The sequence below is a fragment of the Pongo abelii genome, chromosome 8 (genome assembly GCF_028885655.2).
Source record: "Pongo abelii isolate AG06213 chromosome 8, NHGRI_mPonAbe1-v2.0_pri, whole genome shotgun sequence".
Taxonomy (NCBI): domain Eukaryota; kingdom Metazoa; phylum Chordata; class Mammalia; order Primates; family Hominidae; genus Pongo; species Pongo abelii.
In genome coordinates this window covers 60,043,818-60,062,171 of record NC_071993.2, presented here as the reverse complement: position 1 = coordinate 60,062,171, position 18,354 = coordinate 60,043,818, and the positions used below count along the sequence as shown (strand labels likewise).

Here is an 18,354-nt window from a genome sequence, read left to right as displayed (position 1 = left end):
ATTGGCTGCTCGTACTATTTACCTCCTCTCGATGTTGCGTCATGTAGTGCGCCGGAGGAACTGTGCTCTTTCAGGCGGACGCTGGGGGCCCGGAAGGGAAAGTGCGCGGCGAAGGTGACCGGGGACCGAGGTACTGCTCCGGCTGGCTGGCGGACGCCCGGGATCCCCGGTGGTCCTGACAGCCGCCCTCACAGGACCGCTGGGTGCGGGGGGAAGGGCTGGAAGCAGCGGTGCTGCTGGCTGCGTCAGGGCCGGCCTGCGCGTTGGGGTCGCAGTCCTGTGGGTGACCTGGTGGAGAGGCCAGCGGCCACAAGGCCCTGGTCAGGCGGGCAAGGGCTCAGTGTAGCTGTGCTTCTGTTCTCGGGCAACAGGGTGCTGAGTCATCCTTGCGGGGAGGCCGTACAGCCGCTGCGCTGGTAGCGGCACCTGGGGCAGGGGCAGAGGTGTTGTGGGTTGACAGGGAGGTTTGCTGCCGGGTTCTTATCCGAATCTAGCGGGCTGGGTGAACTTTCTCGGGGACCATGCACCCAAACTCATCAATGCTCACGAAGGCATAAGCCGTTGGATTAGGGTCGGTAGTATTTTCCCCATTTTATAGCAACGACATCTGAGTCTTAGAGATCCACACTCCTCACAAGGTCACTTCTAACGTGTCAGAAGCGGGATTCCCACTGTGGGCTGTTACGCCACATGGAGGTCACTCTGAGCTGGATCTCTTCGGCCCCAACCAGTGGACTGAGTACTGGGGAAGATACAGGACAGCCATAGGTTGAGATGATGTAATGGCACGAAAGTTCCAAAAGCGCTGGGTGTTTTCCCAAAGGCCGGGTGCCGAATTTTAAGACCCTTAATAGTTCAGTTGCAGAGCTCGGAGGACGCTCGGGTATCTTAAAGCAATAGTTCTTAGCTTTTGGAGTGTTCGTTAAAACACATATTCTTGGTCTTATTCCTAGAGGTAGAATCATTAGGAGCAAAGAAAGACCCAGGAGCCTACATTTTAAGATGCGTCCGGGGCACTTTCAAGCAGGTAGTCTAAGGGTCAACACTGTAGTCTGAACACGGAATCGTTATGTTACAGATGGGGAAATGGACCCAGAAGGATATCATTTGCTTAAAATTCACTACAAATCATTGGCAGAGATGAGCTGGTAGTAGCCCCAGTTGGTTTACACTTGTCATTTCATTCTGACCTATCGTAGTCACCTCACCTTAGCATTACAGAAACACTATCTGCTGACTTCTGGTTGACCACCCATCTAGTATAATATGCCCTGGAGCTAAGATAATCCAGTTTTTAGCATGCTTTTCTTTTGAAGACACCATTGAGGGAGTCTAATGTAAGGGAAACCTGGTTGGTAACTGAGTTTACTTGTTTACTTTGAAAGACTAAATGTCCTTTACGCATTATAGTAGGACATATAGAATAGGTTAACTTAGAATATTTTTATATCTTATGTTGAAGGAAAGTAATATTTGGTATGATTAGCTGAAATTCGTATAGTTGGCTTCTTTTAATACCTTTTAGCTTTGTAATGCAGTATAACCTTGAAAAGCTATTCATGTCTTCTTTGGATGACACTATTCCTCTGCCCAAAAGTTATGTAGATTCTTTTAAATTTTCCCACTGGATGCTGGTATAAATCTTCAGCCAAAACTACATTTGTAAAAGCCATCACAGACTCTGTAATCACGTCCAGTTATTAACCGCCATTCTATGTTACACATAATTTTTGCAGTCATCTATTTTGATTGGTCAAACTGAGACTTAAACCTAGTTTGTTCCTCCATCCTCAGCTATGTTCTCTGGGATGGGTTTCTTGCATTACAGTGGATGGTTGGGCAAAGAATTAATCGCTGAAAATTAAAAAGGTTGCTTTATTTCCTGTTCTACTAAAAAATTGTTTGTTCCTTGACTCTGACTCTCATATGTCCTTCTCTTAATTGGTTAGTGGGTTGTTTTATTTATGTTTTTTTGGTTGGTTTTGCCTTTTTTTTAACTAGCATTTCAGATCTGCTTGGTAGACCTGGTGCACCACCACCATGTTGGCTGCAAGGCTGGTGTGTCTCCGGACACTACCTTCTAGGGTTTTCCACCCAGCTTTCACCAAGGCCTCCCCTGTTGTGAAGAATTCCATCACGAAGAATCAATGGCTGTTAACACCTAGCAGGGTAAAGATAATCTGAATGTTTTTATATTGCTTCTTTTTCCATTTGTGCCCTTTCTTTTTGGCAGAGTATGGCTGCTCTGCCTTTAGTGTGTTATACGTCAGTTAGCCCTGATAATATCCCCAATCAGCTCTTTCTCCCCATTAGTTTGTATCATTCTGGTCCCTCCTTATCCCATATGAAATAGAAAATGAGTTTATGTAACTCTGTCTTCGCTTACAGCTTCTGGAGTCTCTCATTTAGAAAATTTAGAGTACGTTGTGAGGGATTGAGGGTTATATAGTGTAACGGAGATCCTGGAGCATAGTCAGAAGTTTAAGAACCCAGGGACATTACCAGTTGGCCAATAGCTTATTAATAAATTACTAAATATATTATTTTATCTCTTATTTAGAGATTGATAATATCTGTCAGGTTAGAAAGAAACCCATCTTTATTATAGATTTATCTTCTAGCATTCAGATTATAAGGTTTGAAGTGTGAGGTAATGAGGACAATATACAGAAGCTAGGAGACTTTTTCTCTTTTAAATTAACTGTTCCACTGTTGAAAAAGAGCCAAAATGGAAGTAGTAGTCTTCCCTCTTCTTGGCTTCGTGTTAAGGAAAGACGCCGTTCTTGAGTCCATATCCCAGATGACAAAATACAGCTAATAATGCTTGTAGAATGCATATCTTAAAAATGCTAATAGATTCTCATCTTGGTATTTGGTTAGGATTAAAATATAACAATTCTAGGTATGTAAATCTATAGTTTGTGAAAGAAACAATTTTTCTGAAATTGAAACTAAGAATAATATAATGAATTGCTAACTTCCAAAGGTGGAGCACAGGTAAGGTCTACATTTATTTATTTATTTTTACATTTAGTTTTTTAAGTTGGCACATAAATTTCCATAGTGAAGTTAGGTATATAGAAAGTACCAAGTTTCTTTAACTAGAGTTTTTTAGTGTAAAGAGATCTTGCATTTTATTTTATTAACATTCTATTTTCTTGTGGGTGGTACGTGTCTTTGTGTGTGTGTGTGTCAGGAATATGCCACCAAAACAAGAATTGGGATCCGGCGTGGGAGAACTGGCCAAGAACTCAAAGAGGCAGCATTGGAACCATCGATGGAAAAAATATTTAAAAGTAGGTGACTGTCTTATGTTTTTAACCTAGAATCTATGGATATGTTTTAAGAGGTCCATGAACAACTTCCTAAAAATATATGTGTATTTTCTGCATTTTCTGGGAAGACCACATTGTTATTCTGAGATCTGACGACCCAGAAAAGATTGGTATTTTGCACTGGATTCAGTGGTTATCAGTCATATTTCTTCCAGTGGAAATTTTACTTTCCTTTTTTTTAAAGAAAAGGATTATTAATATGCCATGGTCCAAAAGGTATACTCTGTTGAGAAAGTTCATTTTAAGTGTGTAGAATCCTCATTCAAGCATATAATATTTGTGTATGTTTCAGATTAAGAATAAATCGCCAACACATAGATGTTAATAAAAGCCTAGCTGTCCAAGAAGAGTCCTTTAACTCACTGCTCACATAGGGCCTCAGGAGGGCAGTACTTTAATATATTGCCAGTTTGGTTCAATTTGGATATCAACTTTGCAAGTTCAGAAACTAGATTGTTAATCATCCTAAAGCTATTCAAAGAATACCGCTGCTCCTTAATAATCTTGCAAAATGTCTTTACAGTGGGAGAGAGCCCTAATCAGTATCCTCCAGGTCATTTCTTTCTGATTTGACCCTAGAGACCAAATCATGCAAATTATGTAGTGACAGCCTAGTAATATTCTTAGTAAACGAATTAGACTAAAAGAATAAGATGCCCTTTATGAATACCTCTATTGAGTTAGAGTTGATTAGTTGTCTCTCAGTACCCTAAAACGGGAGCCTCCTCTCACTTGATTCTGCTGCATAAACACTGATTATATTTTCTTTCTCTTTTTTCTTGATTTCCACGTAAAGCATCATTTGTATTAATACCATGCAGTATGGTATGACTGTTAACATTTCCTTCTCATTTTTTGCTTTCCATGAATGTCATGTGAATATACTTCAACCTCTTATTAGTAAAATAATATGTATCACAGAAGTAGCTCCACATCTACAGGTATACTGCTCCCTCAAATATTGTTGGAGTGAGGTTGAAGATTCACCAAGCCTGATCCTTTCTTTTTTGTACTGATTTTTATACCTTTGTTTCAGGAGTGTTTTTTTCTACTGGTTACCTAACATTGAGACAATTTCTGTACCCCATATGCACTGATTATGGCTTCTATTAAATATGGTACATGATTTGATTCCCTTCATAAATATTTTAAAGGCTTTGTCCAGACGTGCCAGTACTAACCTGCATTTCCTTCTGTGTTCTGCAGTTGATCAGATGGGAAGATGGTTTGTTGCTGGAGGGGCTGCTGTTGGTCTTGGAGCATTATGCTACTATGGCTTAGGACTGTCTAATGAGATTGGAGCTATTGAAAAGGCTGTGTAAGTAAATCGTTTTAAGTAAACTGTTCCTAAACAACTCCAGCCTTAAAACAAAAATTCCAATTTTCTTCTCATTCCTATCTTTAGTCACTTTGGAATGTTTTGTGTCTAGTCTTTGTGTATACACACAAATAGAGAATCTCTTTTTGCTTCTTTGACATTTATTCATTCAAATCTAAATAAAAATCTTTTAGCAAGGTTATATGTGTTTAAGCAAAGAGAAAATATGTTTTTTGTTTTTTGTTTTTTGTTTTGAGAGAGGGAGTCTTGCTGTATCGCCCAGGCTGGGGTGCAGTGGCGTGATCTTGGCTCACTGCAACCTCCGCCTCCTGGGTTCTGGCAATTCTCCTGCTTCAGGCTCCTGAGTAGGTGGGATTACAGGCACACGCTACCACGCCCGGCTGTTTTTTGTATTTTTAGTAGCAAAGGGGTTTTACCATGTTGGCCAGGCTGGTCTCGATCTCCTGACCTCAGGTGATCCACCCACCTCAGCCTCCCAAAGTGCTGGGATTACAGGCATGAGCTACCGCACCCAGCCAAAAATATGTTGTTTTTTTATGTGCTTGTATGTTTTATCTCGTTTAGTCCTTACAGTAACTCCCAAGTATGCATAATTATCATAATTATTTCCATGATAAATGAAGTGAATAACATTTAAAGTGTAAAATGATTAATCCCAAGGTCACCCAGCTAGTGTGTGACTCAACCAGAAAACAAATCCGTAATTTCATAAATTAATCATGTCATGTTTCTTACAGAATTTGGCCTCAGTATGTCAAGGATAGAATTCATTCCACCTATATGTACTTAGCAGGGAGTATTGGTTTAACAGCTTTGTCTGCCATAGCAATCAGCAGAACGCCTGTTCTCATGAACTTCATGATGAGAGGCTCTTGGGTGGTAAGTCATCAGTTTTTGTTTTCCTTTTTCATCTAAAGATCAAAAGATTAGATAAAATATATTGGAGGGAAGGCTTATTAAATGGAAAGAATACTGTATTGAACAAGTTTTTGTTCAAATAATGTATGAATTACAGGTTGAGCATCCCTAATTTAAAATCTAGAAATGCTCCAAAATCCAAAACATTTGTAGTGTCAACGTGATGCTCAAAGAAAATTGTAGCATTTCACATTTTGGGTTTATGGATTAGGGATCCTGAACCCTAACAACAATGAAGTGTAGTGATAAATAGTCCGAAATCTGAAGTCTGAAACACTTCTGGTCCCAGACATTTCTGATGAGGGATACTCAACCTGTATTAGTGCAGCTGAGATAAAAGTAGGAAGTTCATTCTAGGTAGGTCAGCTATTATTCTTTATTAAACATGTATTCGAATAATACCAGAGGAGTTAGAAATCAAACTTACAGGGACAGCATTCTTGTCTAGCAGCAGATATCAGACAGCCTCTAATTTGTGGCAGTTTACTAAAAAAATAAAGCAAATGCAAAATCATCTTAGAAGTCAGAGGGAAATGCCTATGCAGTTAAGAGCAGAATAGTGCTGCTACTATTATTCCTAAGATTCTTGACCTCATAGAAGATTTTATATTTAATCAGTTTCTCTGGAGCCCTTGTTATTGATAAGAACCTGAACTAGAGCAGAGTGTGAGACTGGAGGGGAAGGAGAGTTCATGTAACACTGATTCCTTACATAGGGACCAAAACCATAATATTTTCACTGTGTTGTACTTTACTAAAGGATAACCATTTACAGTAGCAGCCATTTGGACATTTATATATTCTTAGGATCATGCTTTTCACATAGATGTCGTGAATCTCCCAGCCCAGAGGTTCACAAAGGCACAGAATGTTCTCACTGGGGATGTCAGTTTTAATCAAAAGCAAATAATTTAAAACAATACTTTTGTAATAAACATGGCAATATTTACCTAAAATTTTAGGCCCTAAAATGAGGCTTCAAAGAAGTTTTGTGTTTGGGCCATATCCTCAGTCCCTTCTGGACAAAAGATTACCCTCTTCCACTGTTAGTAATACAGAAAATACTCAGGAAAGCCAAAGACGAGTGCTGCAGAGATGAAGATGTAACCTTTTGGGTGTGACAGACATATATATACAAACACACACATAGACACAGAGAAAATGTCAAAGTTTGTCCCAAGTGCTTCTGAGGAGAGGTATCTGATCTTGCTCTTGGGCAGCCAGGGTACCTACTAGAAAAAGTTTTTGAGATGAGGAGATAATACCTCAGTAAGTCGACCATATGGAAGGAGATATTCTTAGGCATGATGGATTGAATTAAGGAGGCCTGAAATTTTGGGGCATGTTGGCAGCCGTGCCAGTTCGGTATGGTTGGAATGCAGAGTTTGGAGTGAGACTGGATCATAGAAGATCTTAAAAAAATTTAATTGCAGAAAATATCCCAAAAGTGCTGTCCACAGAGGATGTGTGAAATAGTTTGTAGTAATTATTTCTCATTAGAAAATGGTGGAGTGGAGCTTGATGTGCTTTTCTTTTCTTTTTAATGTTTTTTAAAAATAGAGACTAGATCTCTATGTTTGCCTAGGCTTGGCTTGAATTCCCAGGCTCAAGTGATCCTTTCACCTCAGCCTCCCAAGTAACTGACATTACAGGTGCATACCACTGCACCCAGCTCAGTATGCTTTTTCGTGTTAAGATTTTCCCATTCTTGGCAAAACCAGCTGTTTTGTTTACCTGTACTTTATATTAGAGGTTGAATATTTTGATGTTCATGGGTGAGACAGATAATACAGATGAGTGAGGAGGCCTAGCGTGTCACACAGGAGATCGTTGACATCTAGAGTTTACTGACATCTAGAGTAGCCTTTTCAACTAAAACCGTTCACCATGTTCTTTTTTTTTTTTTTTTTTTTACATAGTTTAACAAACAAAACATCTGTGGCCTGATTCCAAGGGCTACAAGTTTGCAATCTCTGATTTAAATTTCTTAGAGATTAGCATCGTCTTTTTTCCATTACATATTAATACATCTCTTCTTGTCGTACACAAGGAATATTTAAATATAACACTGGAAATCTAAGATAGGCAAAGAAAAGGAATGAGGACCAAATTAGCCATAAACCTGGAAGGGTAGAAGTGTAGAATCTTATTTCTCATTTTTCTTTTCCATGTGCTGTGATAATCTACTTTCTATTTTTCAAGTCTTCATTTAGCAAATACGGAATTCAAAGTGATGTGCTGTATATATATTTTTTTAAATTACTAATTTGTAAGCATTATTGATTTTAAAGAAAATGCTGTTTGTGCTATACAAAAATATATTTTTTAATTAAGAGTTAATTATCTTGGGATCTCTAAAGGGTTTTTGTTTCACCTCTGTCCAACAAGAATAAAATTGTTAAAAGATGTGTTGCCAGTCCAAGCTTAAGACATGCATTTGAAGCTGTCTGCAAAACCTCATATATGGCAGTAGGGGGCACTCGTGCTAACTTAGCCAAAACTCTGAAATAAACCCAGAGCTTTTAATGTGCCAGAAAAATTAAAGCTTTGATTTTTTTTTTTTTTTTTTTTTTTGAGATGGAGTCTCACTCTGTCGCCCAGGCTAGAGTGCAGTGGCACGATCTTGCCTCATTGCAACCTCCACCTCCCGGGTTCAAGTGATTTTCCTGCCTCACTCAGCCTCCCAAGTAGCTGGGACTACAGGCGCGCACCACTGCGCCTGGCTAGTTTTTGTATTTGTAGTGGAGATGGGGTTTCACCAGTTAGCCAGGCTGGTCTCAAACTCCTGAACTCAGGTGATCCACCCGCCCCAGCCTCCCAAAGTGCTGGGATTGCAGGCGTGAGCCACCACACCTGGCCTTAAGCTTTGATTTATTATCTTTAATATTTTTACAACTAGTTTATTAGAAGTAACTAATTGTACTTCAAACCTGTGGGTTTCTGCTTTGTTTTCATATAAGGATCAGTTTTTCTTAATAGTACTTGTCTTTCAGACAATTGGTGTGACCTTTGCAGCCATGGTTGGAGCTGGAATGCTGGTACGATCAATACCATATGACCAGAGCCCAGGCCCAAAGCATCTTGCATGGTTGCTACATTCTGGTATGTTCTGTTTTAAATTGTTATGAGACAACCTTGACTACTACCTTTTTTGGGTGTCTCTTCACAGTTGTAAATGACCTACATGGAATTTAAACCTCATGTTTAGAAAACACTGTTTTCTGCAGTCATTACTGGCTGCATTATTGCCAGACCTTTGCTTTGAAAAGTTGATTTTGCTACTAAGACCATGGACTTCTTCAATACGAAACTTGTGTCTTCTGACAGTCTAGTATATGCAGAGATTTACTTTTGTGTATTTTGTTCAATACCAGGAGGGTTTTATATCTAGTACGCATCATTTGAGAGTTGTTTTTGTCTGGTATGTTTAGAAAAATTAAAAACTGAGGATAGAGAAAGTTGTGCTAAAAATGTTGCTGCGAAATACAAAAAACTGAGAGGAGTCCTAATAGAAGTGTTCTGTGTAGAAATTTCACCCACTGTTTTGCCTAGAGCAAAAAGTATTTTTAAATTATTCATCATCATGAGATAGTATACCTTATTAACCATATAACTTGATCTAGAAATGTTACTCTTTAAACTAGTATTGAAAATTCAGTGTAAAGATAGCTTTGTGCCTAGTCTATGAGGCAAACGACATTTAAGGAAAAGGTAACTTACTCTGCTTAGCACTGAAATAATGCATTATCTAAGTTTTTTTTCAATTAAGGAGTTCCATTTACCTTTGTTGAATTACTGGTAAATTTTTTACTGTAATTTTTATGAAATTGTTTATAAATATCTGACAACTAAAATTACTTATTTATAAGCTGTTAGCAGTCCTTATTACGTAAAGAAACAGCAGTGTCTGTCTTAGAAGTTCCCACATTTTAAGTTTATCATCATATGCTTTCCCTTTTGACAGCAGTAGGTTTGACCTTGAGTTATTTGTTTTAAGCTTGTTTATCTCAATTATTACATGAATGTTGTAGAAACTAGTGGTAAGCTCAGATTCAAATAGCTACATGGAATTTGATGGTTACTAAATAAGTAGATTAGTGTTTGCTTGTGAGTGTGATTGATTAGGAATAGTGTTAATGTTGTGATATAGAATTTGAGTAGTCACCAGTTTGGGTTGTAGAATTTGGTGGGGGTAGTATTATCTAAAGGCAGAACTTTTTGAATCATAGTGCTTAAACAGTAAGGTGTAATATAAAGTGGCAAGTTAGAAATGGTATTTTTCCTTTTGCTTGTTATTTAGTAAATACTTAATGAGCACTTGCTCTTTCTTCAGGTGTGATGGGTGCAGTGGTGGCTCCTCTGACAATATTAGGGGGTCCTCTTCTCATCAGAGCTGCATGGTACACAGCTGGCATTGTGGGAGGCCTCTCCACTGTGGCCATGTGTGCGCCCAGTGAAAAGTTTCTGAACATGGGTGCACCCCTGGGAGTGGGCCTGGGTCTCGTCTTTGTGTCCTCACTGGGTAAGCTGCTGTGTTTTAACATTTAATTCTTGGTGCATAGTTTCCTGTAACCTGAAATACTCTAATTTCCTAATTGATTGAGTCATTTATTTTAAAGGATTTTTTAAAGATTTATGCTAATTTGACTGGATTTTACTACCTGGCATCATATAAAAATCATGGCAACATGGTCAATGATTATTACTGGCTTTACCAAACATATCTAAAATGGGAAAGTTGGTCTGGAGAACATGAATATTGCTCTGGTGCAAGAACCTTCCTATGAAATGGGCAAGTGGCTCATTGGAGGAATGAGTATCATGGATTTTGAACTAATGTAAATAAGATTAGACAGTAGGTGTACCCAGATGTCGTCTTACCTACACAGTATACCAAGGAGATTTTTTTTTAAGTAATATAAATCATAGACTCAGGTATCGGAAATCCTTTTTTAAAAAAAATCTTAATTGTTTTCGCATTTTGATTTCAGGATCTATGTTTCTTCCACCTACCACTGTGGCTGGTGCCACTCTTTACTCAGTGGCAATGTACGGTGGATTAGTTCTTTTCAGCATGTTCCTTCTGTATGATACCCAGAAAGTAATCAAGCGTGCAGAAGTATCACCAATGTATGGAGTTCAAAAATATGATCCCATTAACTCGTAAGTAATGCATTTTACTTAACACTGTTACTCTGTCACGTAAGGATGCTTGTGTGTATTTGACCTGTTTTGTTTTATGGCTGTGTTAGTTTTCTAGGGATACTGTTAACAAAGTATCGCAAACTGGGTGGCTTAAAACAAAACTTGATTCTCTTGTAGTTCTGGAGGCCAGAAATCTAAAATCAAAGTGTTAGCAGAGTTGTACTTCTGAGGGCCCTGAGGGAAAATCTGTTCCCTGCCTCTCAGCTTCTTGTTACTGCTGGCAGTCCTTGGCGTTCCTTGGCTTGTAGATGGATCATTCCAGTCTCTGTCTCCATCTTCACATGGTGCTCCTCCTGTGTACCAGGGATTATGATTTTATCATATTTTCTTGGGGGGCGGAGGAGGGTCACAGCCTAAACCACACCAATGGCTTTGTCAGATTTCCTGTTTTACTTCTGTTGTGGTTTTGTCTGTTCTCTCTTTAGTAAACTATCCAAAAAACCTCTTGATTTTATTGCAACTTAGTGTAATACTTAGGTATTCATTCCATTATCAGAATATTTTGTCTATTTTTGTGAGCCAGCCTCAGGGTGCAATAAATAATGTGCTCTTATTGGTCAGTTAATTTTTTTGGTAGTGTATTTTGCAGACTTTAAAACTGAAGAAATGTATTAATCAAGTATTATTTATTGGAAAATGTATATAATTGACATGGAATTTTTAATAGAAAAGCCTATTTTATACTTCTAGAAATTAGAAATTCTTCAGTATAAAGATTCTAGTTTCAGAGATATGCAACTTTAGTTGGTATTAAGTGTTATTATGTTTTTTTCTTTTTTCTTGGAGTCTACCAAAGTGGGTTATTTTATTTAAACAATTTTCTTGAGTTTCATTGTGTCTGTCACATTTTTTTAAAGTAATTTGATTTTATCTAAAAATAAAACTTAATGTAATGGCTTAGGGGGAAGAAAAAGTTGCTGTAAAGCTTACAGATTTGTAGAAGTTTTCTTTAGAGGGGTGAAGTGGGTCTTTTATATTAAAAAATGCTAGACTTGTGTCTAACAGGTTTTAATAAAGGTGTTTCTTTGGTCTTGTTTTGATTATTTCATTGTCTGCCACCTAGTATTCTTTGCAAGTTGATATATGCAGAGTGTCAGAGAATAAAATAATGATTTTTTTAAACTGCTGTTTAACATTTAAAAGATGAGTCTGCCAAAAGGAAGACCTTAACCATTTTCTAGTCTAGGACTTCATTAGTTGGCAGTTAAACATCTTATTTTTAATTTCCATTTTATATCACTAAGACAAATAGTATTTTTCTTCTTTTCTATATTAAGAATTCAACATCGCTATTAGAATTGCATCATATATAATGGGCATAATTTTCTTTTCTAGGATGCTGGGTATCTACATGGATACATTAAATATATTTATGCGAGTTGCAACTATGCTGGCAACTGGAGGCAACAGAAAGAAATGAAGTGACTCAGCTTCTGGCTTCTCTGCTACATCAAACATCTTACTTGTTTAATGGGGCAGATATGCATTAAATAGTTTGTACAAGCAGCTTTCGTTGAAGTTTAGAAGATAAGAAATGTGTCATCATGTTTAAATGTTCCAGTAATGTGATGCCTCAGGTCTGCCTTTTTTTCTGGAGAATAAATGCAGTAATCCTCTCCCAAATAAGCACACACATTTTCAATTCTCATGTTTGAGTGATTTTAAAATGTTTTAGTGAATGTGAAAGCTAAAGTTTGTGTCATGAGAATGTAAGTGTTTTTTCTACTTTAAAATTTAGTAGGTTTGCTGAGTAAGTAAAATTTAGCAAACCTGTGTTTGCATATTTTTTTGGAGTGCAGAATATTGTAATTAATGTCATAAGTGATTTGGAGCTTTGGTAAAGGGACCAGAGAGAAGGAGTCACCTGCAGTCTTTTGTTTTTTTAAATACTTAGGACTTAGCACTTGTGTTATTGATTAGTGAGTATCCAGTAAGAAACATCTGGGTATTTGGAAACAAGTCTTCATTGTTACATTCATCTGCTGAACTTAACAAAACTGTTCATCCTGAAACAGACACAGGTGATGCATTCTCCTGCTGTTGCTTCGCAGTGCTCTCTTTCCAATATAGATGTGGTCATGTTTCACTTGTACAGAATGTTAATCATACAGAGAATCCTTGATGGAATTATATATGTGTGTTTTACTTTTGAATGTTACAAAAGGAAATAACTTTAAAACTATTCTCAAGAGAAAATATTCAAAGCATGAAATATGTTGCTTTTTCCAGAATACAAACAGTATACTCATGATTGCTAAGTGTTTTTTTATTTTTGCATATATATTGAACTGTCTAATTGAATACAGCTTGCTCTTGTCACCTCTTCAAGCTTTCAAGCCTTTATAGAAAAGCTTCTTTGTGGCTTACACTCGAAATTATGAAAGCAGTTTTTCTCCTAAGACTTTTGGTTTCTTGCATTGCCTCTCAGACTAAGCACTAAAAAGCAAAGCAAAACAGAACTAGTTCTGTCTTAATGAAATATATCAACCCAAAAGTGTAATGAGGAAAATGCTTCATTAGTTTCCCCTAGCAGAATTTTACTTCTCTTACACTGCTACACCATTACTTTCTTGAGACATTTGTAAGTTTTTTGATACAGAAGAGTTACTTTTAGAAGTCTTTAATGAAGGGAAAGAAGTCTATGATGACTGAGGTGATTGCTCTTTTTGACAAATGTTTATTACAGTAATCCAGAAATACTATTAATCATCTCAGAGTACATGGGAGGCTTATTTCTGAAACAAAAGTTTTAGCCAGATGTTGATTGGTCTAATTTTTCCAGGTGAATCATATGCATGCCATTTGAATAGGGATTTGTTCAAGAAAGCAACTTAATTTCTTGCCAGTGTAGTATAGTGCAGTGTGATAAGTACATGATACTTGTAGCTAGACTACCTCTATTTGAATCTCAACTCTTACTTCTTATGTGACCTTGGGCAAATTACTTGACCTCTGTGTGCCCAGTTTCCTCTCCTGTAAAATGAATATATTGGAACCTGTCTTATAGGTTTATGGTTAAACGTGCAGGCACTTAGTAAGCATTACATAAGTCTTAGCTATTGATGCTTTTTTTTTATTAGTAAAAATGTAAATGCCAATTTTCTATTTTTCTCCTCCCCATCCTGATACCCATATCAGTGTGATCTTAAAGTGCCTGTTTTTCTTTAGTCACCTTTTAGAACCCAAAGTTTATGTCTTTTTAAATTAATATCACTCACATACAAAATGATATCATTTCAGTGATGGTATCAGGCAGTTTATCTAGAAAACCAAGGATTTTTTACTGTTGTACTTTTTTTTTTTAATAGAGGGGTTCAGTTTGGTCTTAAATTGGGCTCAAACAATTCACTCACCTTGGCGTTCCTAAGTGTTGGCATTACTGGCTTGAGCCACCGCCCCCATCCTGGGTTGTCTTGTTGTTGTTGTTGTTAATTTAATGACATTATGTTATTGGACTTCCTCTGACTTTGCTAAGACAATGAAGGCTATGTAAAATAACATATAAAAGGTGGCCGGGTGCGGTGGCTCACGCCTGTAATCCCAGCACTTGGGAGGCCGAGGCAGGCAGATCATGAGGTCAAGAGATGGAGACCTTCTTGGCCAACATGGTGAAACCCTGTCTCTACTAAAAATACAAAAATTAGCTGGGCATGGTGGTGTGCACCTGTAGTCCCAGGTACTTGAGAGGCTGAGGCGAGAAAATCGCTTGAGCCAAGGAGGCGGAGGTTGCTGTGAGCCAAGATGGTGCCACTGCACTCCAGCCTGGCAACAGAGGAAGACTCCGTCTCAAAAAGATAAATAAATAAATAACATATAAAAGGTAAGCTGATATATAAAATGTGATCATTTGTAAAATATACCAGTTGTAAATGGTAATAGAAAAAAATCACTAGTTTCTTGGCTCTTGTTAACATACCACAGAGTTGTTGTTTTTCCTCATTCACAGCGAAGAGTAATGACCTGCAAAGTGATAGGCTTTAGGTAAAAAAGGAAAATGTCCATTTTTCATTTTCTGACATCATCTGAAATACTAAAGGATAAATGAAACGTGTTTTAAAGTAATCCCAAGAAAAAAGGCCCTTTGAGTTGTTGCTTAAAATGGCATCTACTGAACGGTCAGAAAACATGAATTTTTTATGTAACAGGTGCTATGCTAGCTGGGCCCAGGGGAGACAATGATGAATAAAAGTAATTGCCTTCTAAAGCATATCAAATCCGTGTAAACATGGCCATAGGCCATTGGATGAGTGTCACAGAAAGGTAAGCAAAATGGAAATGCAGACTGAATAATAAGTTTCTAAGATGGCCCAGGAGGAAATTTTCAAGAGTAAGCATAGTAGGTAAAGCGCACAGAAAAAGGTAGTATGGGCATTTCATACAATGGATCCTTGATGGGGGAGGTTTGCAGGGAGAGATGGACAAAGTGGAAATAGATAGTAAGAAATGGAAATTCTCTTGAAGCTGGATTTCCCATTTGGCTGCGGGTGTGTGCTTTGCTTAACATGTTAAAACCTCCAGGCGTGGTGGCTCATGCCTGTAATCCCAACACTTTGGGAGGCTGAGGCAGGAGGATTGCTTGAGCCCAGGAGTTCACGACCAATCTGCACAACAAAAAAAACCCATCTCTACCAAAAATTTAAAAATCAGCAGGGTGCAGTGGCGCATGCCTGTAGTCCCAGCTACTCAGGAGGATTGCTTAAGGATATCATTTCGAAGCTGCGATTGTGCCACTGCACTCCTGCTGGACAAAAAAAAAAAAAAACCTAGGAAGACAGGCAGGGATGTTTGCCTTGAAATTGTATCTGGGTAGGATGTGTCCAGGTTAAAGGTACTAAAACTGAGTGATACCCAAGACATAATTCCAGTGGGGTAGGATGGCCCAGCTACACTAGCAATAGCTGATGTTTGAATTTAACTCTTTGCCCAAAGTTTGATCTTTGAACAAGGTCATATGGCTGGGAAGAATAATGAGACAAACTCCCTAACCAATTATGCTGGGAAGATAGATGATAGATCTAAAATCGTGTTTGACATAGCCATATAAAAGAAAGCAAGCTTGTCCTTATAGAGTTAGCTGGAGGCCATCATCCTGTTACAAACAACAAATTAACCCAGGAACAAAAAACCAAATGCCCCATGTTCTCACAAATGGGAGCTAAACATTGGCTACTCATGGACATAAAGATGGTAATAATAGACACCTGGGATTCCTAGAGGAAGAAGTGGGGCAAGGGTTGAAAAACTATTGGACACTATGCTCGGTATCTGGGTGGTGGGATCATTGGTACTCCAAACCTCAGCATCATGCAATATACGCAGGTAACCTGCACATCTATTCCATGAATCCAAAGTAAAAGTTGAAGTAAAATTTTGCTTGAGAATCACAAAAGCACTATACAAATTAAATAGGTTGAGATTCTATTAAAGTGTAAGTCAGTTTTAAAATCTTGGGAATCAGTATTCTGAGTAAATTAAAGGAAATAGAACAGGAACATTTAAGTTTTTTGCGAAAAAAAATTGACCTCAGTGAAGGATACTGGAAATCATCGTGCCTTCCTCACATCTATTTCTTACGGTACAAAATAGTCCTTTTTTGTATTGCCCAGTTCACTCCGAGCTACAAATCAAACCATTTTTTAAGGTCAATTTAATCAATAAGATGAAATTCTTCCTAAATGCATTCCATTTTTAACTAGCACAAAATGGAAATGATTTTTCAGGAATAGATTAGAAAGCTGTGACCTTGAGGACTTTCCACCTTTAAAGTAAGATTCTTTTGTGAAGCAGTTCAGGCAGATGGACAGTGAACGTTCAATTCATTAACATTTGAGAACCATGAAGAGAGTATTTTTTGCCACAAGCAAAAATGAACCTAAATAAAAGACTGGTGGGGGAGGAGAATCATAAGGACCACTGTGGCCCGCCTCTCATGGGCTGCTGCCCAGTTAGCATGAGGGGAGGTCTTGCACAAGCTCTTCCCCTCAGCCTCAGCATCCTGTTCTGCCTCATTTGTGGCTTGCGTCAGACTGAGTCACCCAGCACAATGTCACTCTTCTTCCTCAGGGGACTTCTCTCAACCTTCCACCTTCCAGAGGGAGCTTGATGGATGGTGAGGTTGTTGCAACCTCACTGGATACAGATAGTAGAAGTGCGGGGATCCCCGTGGCTACACTCAGAGATAAAATTAATGTGTTCTGGCAGGACTGAATGGACGTTTTTCCTCACAACTGTATACACAAGTTTAGTAGTTTTTAAACGTTCAATTTATGCTTTCCACTGGGCAATTTGTAAAAGCGGCATGATGACCCACAGGTATGGTGTCAGTGGGCCATCATTCCTCCAAGTTAGCCCTCCATATGCCTGACGGATTTCCTCACCTGTGTGCCCAGAGTGTTTTTACACAGTCCACAGAGAAAACAGGCCCATGGCCATCTCGCTGGAGGAATGTTACAGGTTTATTTTATTTGCTTGGTAGTTGAATTATCTCATTTCTAAGATACAGCATTTTTTTGCATTTCATTTCTGAAGTGCATATTCTATTTCAGGATTTTTTTTTTTTTTTTTCAAAACTAGCATGGGGCATTTTAAAATGGAAAAAATTTGCTGGTGATTTTCTTTTTCCCATGATTTTCTAATACTTCACTGTCCTGTAAGAACAGATATCTAAAGCATTGTCTTTTGATAAATGACCTCAGTAACTAATTATTACTTACTTATGATTCAGAGGGGATCTTCTGAAATACAAACAAGCTCACCCCACCCAGTTATGTACTTTTCTGAAGATTTCTTTTTCTTTTTTCTTTTTTTTTTTTTTTTTTTTTGCTTAAACAACAAAAATTTATTTTCTTACAGTTCTGGAGGCTGGAAATCCAACTCCAAGGTTCCAGCATGTTCTGTTTTTGGTGAAGGATCACTTTTATTTTTCTGAGACCGAAGTGCTGGGATTACAGGCGTGAGCCACCACACTCAGTCAAGGATCACTTTCTAGCTTGTAGATGGCAGCCTTCTTGCTGTGTCCTCACATGGTGGGGTCGGGGGAGGAAGAGAGAAGGCCCAGTTACGTACTTTTAAGTATGCAGGCTGAACGGACTGAGGTCGGCAACACAGAATGACTCCCAAACAGGAATATAAATGGAAGTTAAGAGAGGGCACGTTACTGGTTTGGTATGATCTGTTAGTAGAGTTAGGGATTTAATAGGTTCATTCCATTTAGTACACCTTGAGGGAATGAACTGTTAGCACCAGCTGTGGGGAAACACAAGGATGAATGGCTGGAAACCCATCGTTCTAGAAGACAGCATCCAATGAGCAGTGGGAGTGGGTAACTGCTAGGAGGATCTAATTCTAGTGAGAGAAGGCAGTGCTGGAGGCAGAAGCCTTTACTGTGGGTGGGGAATGTTAATCATTAGAAGCCACTGTTTTAAGAGATTAAATCAACATTTATTAGACACTCTAAAGTAGTACGAGAGTAGTTAAATGATAAGAAATAACAACACACACTTCAGTGATTCAAGGTAATTATAAAATCATTATCCAGAAATTACAAGAGGTTTATTC

General features: G+C 38.2%; 1 protein-coding gene across 2 annotated transcripts; it reads left to right on the top strand.

The window, feature by feature from the left end:
• Positions 1–87: 87 nt before the first annotated feature.
• GHITM (growth hormone inducible transmembrane protein) lies at positions 88–13,048 on the top strand. Of its 2 annotated transcripts, none has more exon segments than NM_001135446.1 (9): positions 88–130; positions 2,002–2,169; positions 3,197–3,296; positions 4,542–4,653; positions 5,412–5,553; positions 8,586–8,694; positions 9,926–10,114; positions 10,584–10,755; positions 12,133–13,046. In NM_001135446.1, coding segments are annotated over 8 exon segments (1,038 nt in total). In that variant the 5' UTR covers positions 88–130; positions 2,002–2,040; the 3' UTR covers positions 12,218–13,046.
• Positions 13,049–18,354: the final 5,306 nt, after the last annotated feature.